General features: G+C 47.6%; 1 protein-coding gene across 1 annotated transcript; it reads right to left on the bottom strand.

Annotated features, from left to right (window-relative positions):
* Positions 1-1565: 1565 nt before the first annotated feature.
* S100A6 (S100 calcium binding protein A6) lies at positions 1566-7358 on the bottom strand. Its single transcript, XM_072984424.2, has 3 exons — positions 6596-7358; positions 2482-2645; positions 1566-1815 (listed from the first exon to the last, which is right to left on the bottom strand). The coding sequence occupies exons 2-3, from the start codon at positions 2617-2619 to the stop codon at positions 1681-1683; spliced, it is 273 nt and encodes a 90-aa protein (XP_072840525.1). The 5' UTR covers positions 2620-2645; positions 6596-7358; the 3' UTR covers positions 1566-1680.
* Between the last annotated feature and the right edge of the window lie 46 nt (positions 7359-7404).

Below are 7404 nucleotides of genomic sequence, written 5' to 3'. Positions count from 1 at the left end.
GGTTCAGGATGCCGGCCAGCTGGCTGCGCGCCTTCTTTTCCTTACTCCATTCCGATTTTCCGTTCCCAAATGTCGGTCCGTATTCTGCACTCAGTTGAGTTTCAGATGGGTTTTGGCGGTGTTGGGCGTGGGACGGGGGTTTACCCCAGCAAGGTTTATTTTTCTAAAGCTGCTTGTGGGTTGTTTCGTGGATAAACCTTGGATAAACTTCTTCCTCGCCTGTTTGAGAAATACCTGCTCTCTGCCGCAGGGGTGAGGGGTTTTCGGCTACCTGATCACACACACACACACCCTTTGGGCAAGGAGTTCAGACTGTTGAGTGTGTTTGCAAGTGTGTGTTGTGGGACCCTGTGACAACCCGTGTTGGGGTCAGCAGAAGGCTGCTGCATGGGACTTTGTGTGTGTGTGTTACAGCTACAAAATGCCGTTTTCTGTCCCAAAGGCATGAATTTGCTAAAATTCTGGGTGGGTTTTTTTTTAAGCCTTGATGCGTTGGGGCAGGGGATGGTGGCCAAAAAAGGATGACACCTTTCCACAATCCTAAATCAGATCCTTAAACCCTGCAGCAGGTCCTTTTCCTAACGCGCCCTTTTTCGGCTGGGTTGTCCGGCCGTAAAATCGGCCTCCCATCTTTCCGCAAAAGGATTGCAGCACGGAGCTCTTTGTTCCCATCTGAGGCGCCGGAAACGCAGCCCTCTCTTTTTCCTCTCCTCTTTGGGTGTGTGTGGGTGTAGGAGCAAGCACCTGTTCAGATCAGAGCCTCCTCTGGCTCCCATAAATCAGATCTCAGGCTCAATGTCTTAAGCCTGGTCTCAACCTCTCGATCCCCGTCCCGTCCCGACCCCACGAAATCCCGTTCGGTGGTGGCGTGATCCGCGTTAAGGAGAAGACCTCTTGAACTCAAAAAGGGCCTTTTCAGAATTCAGTTTCTTAGGCCCTGAGAAGGAGGGGCATCCTTCCGAATCCTGACCCAGCCCTAAATGTGCGACCCTGGAACCTAATTTCCCCCGCCCGCAGCTTTGTGATTAAGGGTGTCCTTAAGTCAGTGGGTAAGGGGTCCAGGCCAGACCGGCAGATACCCATATAAAATCTGGAGGTCTTACAGCAGTGGGGTGGGCAACTGCAGACCTTGCACAGAATCTGGCCCTTGCCAGGGCAGAAGTCAGCGCTCTGCGCCTTCCTCGACAGCTTCCTTCTCTGTCCGACAGTGTGGTGGTTTCCTCCTTTTTAAAGTGGATTTTCTCCTGCGGTAATCTCTTTCCCCTGAAAGGTGCTGGTATCGGCGGGTCTTACTGTCCCCTGAGAAATCTGAAAGTGAATTTAGCTCCGTTTTGGAAGGGGTTCCCTCCCTGTGGCTTAAAACTTGAAAATGCATACACACCCCTCCGGAGGTGTGTGTGTTAACCCTCCAAAATGGCCCAGGCTGAAATGCTTTGGAGAAAACAATGAACTTCCTGGTGGGTTTTGTTCGTTTGTTTTTGCAGATTGATCGAACAGGAAACAAGGGCAGACATGGGATTATCTGATTTTTTTTTCTCTCAAAAAGAAGCCATACCATGCCAAGCAACTGTTAACAAAACTTTTTTTAATTCAATGTGAAACAGTCAACGAAAAGCATTCTTACAATATTTCGGGAAGAGAGAAAAACGCCCCCCTTTACCCTGCCTCGGGGCGGAAGGCCTACTGCTTAAGCGCTTCATTGTAAATCATGGCTATAGCAGCCAAGAAAGTACAGTATTCTTGGAAATTCACTTCACTGTCTTTGTCCCGGTCCAGATCGTCCATCAGTCCCTTGATCTCTGCATCGTTCAATTTCTAAAGTGGAAACGAGAGAGGACGAAAAGAACAGCATGTTTGTGTGATCCCAAAGTAGCAAATGTTCAAGCCAGGAGCAGAAAAGGAACTTTAAAGGATAGTGTGCCAAACCACGTTTTTGAATATTGTAACTCAAGAGCCAAGCTTGAGATCAAAGTAGTTGGGATTCTGATTCCGTATCTGCAAAGGGTGCTCCTTGAAGTGGCAAAAGGCATCTGATTGTAAAAGTGTGATCAAAGTGGAAATGTAGTTTTTCAGAATGTCAGCTGTGACCTCCTTTCTGGGTTTGACTGCCAAGACGACATACAACGAAACCACTCATCCTGCTGGCAGGAGATCAACACCAGAGCAGGAAATCTGCTTTTCTCTATAAACGTTGGGTTTAACCCTAGGGTGCTCAAGGGCAACCCTGGGGAGCTGAGAAGGCCGTCTTTCTCTGCTCACATTTAAGATATTTGGTATTAATGCCATGATGGCAGCCCATATTTTTCACACAGAGGAGAAGCATCAGGAAAGCTGACTGCCCTTTGAAGCTTTCTTTTGATTTTTTCCCACGGAGTTTGTTTATTTCAAACCCTGTCTTTGCAACTTAACCCACTGTTGTGCACAATTTACTTAATTTTTTTAAAAAAATCATAAAACAAAACAATCATCCTTTAAACTCACGGGTCCAATGGTCATTTCGTTCTGGATCAGCTCTTTCAATTCCTTCTTACTCAGGGTATTTTTATTCCCTTCTTTGCAGGCATATTTGTGGAAGATGGTAATCAGAAGACCGATGCCTTGATCAAGTGGAGCTGCCATCTTTTGAGGACAAAGGGCTAAGAGACCTGAAAAAAAAATATTATAAGAGCAATCAAGCCAAAATAAAATGAAGAGGTTGACCCAGGAGATGAGAAAATCTGGCTTTCTGAGTTGTCCAGAGCCCTGCAAACTTTACCTGTGTTTTTTGAATTTGATCTCTGGCTCCACCTAATGGCCGGTTTTGGTAATTATACCATGGAAATATCTAGTGAACACTATACATGGCATGCTCTCTGGCTCCATCTAGTGGTTGGTTTTAGTAGTGACATCATGGAAATCATTTATCTAGCAAACATACATAGCATGATCAGTGGCTCCCTCTCCTGCCAAGTTCTGGTAACAACTGATCTTTAGACATATATTGGGGGATTTTAAAAATATTTTCAGAATGTGAATCAATCAGCGGATACTGATCCCGTGGATAACGCGGTCCTACTGTGTTCCACATTTTAATTTGGGAACACGGTGACCAGGTGAAATCTGGCACTCTGAACTTTCACAGATTAACCCTCCCGCAGCTGGATTGTTTCCTTGCTTTCATGCTGGGGTAGAATTGAGCAGTGAGGTCCGTCTTTAAAAACAGGCCTGGGTGGTGCAGTGTAATGGTTAGAGCAGAGGAAGAAGAATGTATATTGGGTCTGGTGTGCCCCTCCTGACCTGTTTTTGCAGCCTTTTAATTATTCAGTGTGCAGAAAAGATCAGAAAAACAACCCAAAGTCCAGGGACTGACTCCTTTTAAGATTTTAATTTGGCACTGCGTTTAGCACAGAGGAGAGCCAGCTTCCTCGGAAGCAACAAGGTGACTGTAGTTTCCAAATTGAAAAGACAGAGAATTGCACTCTTGGCAGCTTCAAATCGCTTTGGGTTGGGCCGTCGGAGCTCTGGGTTCGAGTTCCCAGTGAGACCCGAAATGCACCAGGGGAGCTCGGTCTCATCCTCCTCGCAGCCTGCCCTAACCCCGCAGGGTCGTCGTTCTGCGTGCAAAGGGGCAAAGGGAGGAGAGCCATGTACAGAAAGTTAAGAGATGCGCTGAACTAATTAAAAGTAAGTAATTTGTCTTTTTAAGCCCCAACTTTGGGGCGGGGAGTATAAAGAGGCTCTGGATTTCCAGGTAGGAACAGCACCTGTTATCTTTCCTGCCCCAGGGTGGGGCTCTTTTATCCTGAGCCTTCGCTGGATCATAAAAGGACTTTTCCCAGCAGGCAGGAAACGTTTCAAGTCACTCCCAAACCTATAATTTTTTTTCCAGTCGTTCCAAGCCTGTAATTTTTTTTTTTCCGGGGGTGTGGGCTCGGATTTCTGCTTGAAATGCAACGTGCCAGAAACGGCGATGGGGAGCGAAGACAGAACGCTGTCGCTCTGTGGGAGAAAGAGGCGCTGGAGTGGCTGCCCTGGGGATAATGGGAGTTGGAATTCTTTCAGCTGTGTTTCAGGCAGATTGCCTCTCCATCTTTGCGTGCCCTCGGGGCCTCCTCGTCCAGCAAATGTGCTGATTTGGTTGAAAAGAACGGACAGATTCACCAGTGTGTGTGTTTTGCATTTCTGTTGTTTGATCTCTGGAGAGACACCTTTGGTAAACATGGTTGTCCTAGAAAATAATCCCATTAAAAACAACCCAGATTTGGGGGTGAATGAGCGAGACCCCCCCTCGCTCATTCATGCCAACGCCTTGATGGCCGTAGAGGCCCCTGACGCCTCCCTTCTTCTAGCGTTCTGTCCTCGGGTGGAATATGAGATTTATTCTACTTTTCTTTCCCAACTTTTTTGCCTCAGAGTCCTGACCTCTGGCAAGCACCCATTCAGCAACAACCTGGGCTTCCGATTTGGAGACACTCCCAAGGACCTCCAGCTCCCATCGTCCTTGGCCGGGGATGATGGGAGCTGGAGTCTGCAGACATCTGGAAGGCCCTCTGCTGCTACCCTAAAAGATTGTTATTATTATTTTGAAATCTTAACGCCAGTGTCTTGGGCATTTTGTAAATTTCCAAGCTAGGGTTATAGCCTCCCGTATACGCTCCTTGAGCAAAACCCTGCCTTGGTGGCAACAGGGATTTGCTCTAGAGTATACCCTTTTGGAGTCAAGGTGTGTGCTCCGGAGCCGAAGGACAAGAAGGGGTTTAAGAAGGGAAGCGTTAGGATCTGGGGTTCGTTCCGAAGTCGGAGCGACGAGGCCTTCCTTGAAAACCGTGGCGTTTCTGTTCGGGGTGCCAACCTGCCGTGCCCCATTTCCGGAAGAGGGTAGGCAGTCGTCCTGCTCCCAGTTTTCCCTTCGTCCTCGGAAACCTCTCCTGGCCACGGCATCCTAGATTTACTGAATTGTCCCACCAGATGGCATGAGGGTGTTGGAGAGGCCACGGAAACCCTCTTTGGAAAAACGACAAAACAGATCTTGGACGTTCAAACCAGGAGGGCCTCGTTGTGGGGGAGAGCGCCAGACGCCAGACTTGGGAGAATAATCTCTTTTTTTCTTTATGGTTAGGGGACTCCAACTCCCATTCTCCTCCACCTGTGCCGTCCAGTGGATGCTGGGTATCGACACTCCCCCTTGTCCTGCTTCCTGCATCCTTGGTGATACAGGAAGCATCTCTCTGGTCCAGAGGACCGAGAGATGTTCCAGGTAGGGGCCCCGACAAGGCCTTCCCACACCTGGGCACCGGGTGCGAAAAAGGTCTACACCGCTGGCAGGAAAGCAACGGACCCGGTTTTATCTCTTTCAGTCCCAATTTTTTATCTTAGAGGTCTGCAACAGAGAGACGGCAAAGGCTCAGAGGCCCGGTCAGGTCTGAACTGGAAACACACCCCTCCATCATGCCTGGGGCAGAATGCACTCTGCACATGCTCAGGGGCACTGTGTGGTTTGCAGTTGATCCCAAACTGCACAGAGCTAGATGGGACACACATACACGGTCTTATCTGGGGGGGGGGGGGGCGCCCTCCTGGGAACAAGACCCTCTTGAGCTCCATGGAAATCACAGCCAGACGGGACATCTTTATTAGTTAGTTATTTAATTTAAAATACTTTCACCCTGCCTTTCTCTTTTAAAAACAGGACCTAATTTGGCTTACAGCGTTAAAAGCCGTATAGCAAGGATTGTAGGGTTTAGGTTTCAGCCTTGCACCGTCTCAGAGGGAGAGTCTTACTCAAGAGTTTTGCTTCTGCGTAGTCCAGGGAAGGGAAACGTGGCCTTTAGGATCACAAATCCCATAATCCACCGGCTGGTGGATTATGGGATTTGTTGTAGTAAAGTAGTACAGTTGTAGTAAGGGGGGGAAGAAAAGTAAGATCTATCTCTAAAAGCGTTGTTTTAAGGTTAAATCCCTACTGGAGTCAAAGAGACCTCCTTCTGGGCAGGCAGATAATTGGATTATTAACTTTATTTTTTTAAAAAAAAAACCCTGACCCTCAACGAGGTACAAACAGGAGTCAGCAAGCGCTGATTTACTCCCGAGGAAACCCATCCGTGGCACATTCACGGTGGGAGGAAAAAAGTCAAAAGGAAAAGAGGTTTTTTTAAAGTTACTTTTTTTTAAATTTAAAAAGAGGTTTATATATTTTTTAAAAAATCAGTTTTATTTAGGATGGGAAAGAAGGTTTGACACCCCCCCCCCCAAAAAAAGAGAGAGAGATTTATGGTGCTGGTCGGCTCACGTCTACTCAGGAGTAAGTCTCACCGAGCCCAACAAAGCGCACTCGCGTTCCTCGGGCGCAAGTTTGAAGTCTTAGGGCTTTTTTTTTAAAAGGGGGTGAAATCTTTCCTGCGGGAGTAGGGGGAGAAACCCCCCCAAAAAAACGCCCCAAAGGTGTCCCCCAATACTTCGAGGGATGCAAATAATAGAGGTTGGGGAGAAAAATAAATTTGTGGGTGGATCCGATCCGAAAGCAAGCGGCCGCCGCCTACGATGGGGGGAAAAATAAAAGTTTCAAAGAAGTTGGGGGAAAAAAAAAGGAATGAGATAGAATAAGCGGGAGACTTACCCCAAAGAAGACCTGGCGATTTGGAAAAATCCGTCAGCCGGGAAAAGAGGATCGAGCCCAGAACAGCCCCAAAATCCAGATTTATATAGGGAGGGGGTGGAGGGCTGGTCCCTCTCCGATCCCCAGGCGGTTGGATGATGTGCTGAAGCCGCTCCGCCTAAGCCAAACCCCACCTTTATTTTCCTGCTTTTAACTCTTCTGTCTCAGCTGAGGTCCCTAAAACAGCCTTCCTTTTCCTGCCTCTTGAGGGACAGAAACTTGATGCTCTCTTCCTTCCTTTCATTATCATCTCTCCTCTCCTCCCTCCAGGTTTTCAACCTTCCTTGGCTCCTCTGTGCCTCAGTTTCTCCTCCGTTTTTTAAGAGAAAGGGGAACGTCTCCCTCCAAAATCCATAAAATTTTATTATTTATTTATTTGATTTATACCGCCCGCCCGCCGCCCATCTGACCACTCTAGGCGCATTCCGATAGAATAAAACAACAAAATAATACGAAATATTTCATGAAGCCTACTGTAACAAATACAGTACACAATGCAAAGATAGAATAGGAAGTAAGTAAAGGAAAAAATAAAAATCAGATATTAGCTGGAGGGAAGGCGTGAATGTACAGCCATGTTTTTAATTGACTTGATCTCCTCCCTCCTTCTCTCTTTATGGGGGTCCCCTCCGACTTTTGGGTCGGTCTCCCCCTAAGCTAGAGAAAGGCAGGTCCTCGTCTGGACCCAGTTATTTCCCCCTGCCCTGTCCATCCCCTGCTGGATCTCCCAAACAGTTTTTAAGTTGTACGGGGGTGTTTCTAGTCCTTAA

The sequence above is a fragment of the Pogona vitticeps genome, chromosome 15, assembly GCF_051106095.1.
Source record: "Pogona vitticeps strain Pit_001003342236 chromosome 15, PviZW2.1, whole genome shotgun sequence".
NCBI lineage: Eukaryota > Metazoa > Chordata > Lepidosauria > Squamata > Agamidae > Pogona > Pogona vitticeps.
This window is presented reverse-complemented; position numbering and strand designations above follow the sequence as displayed.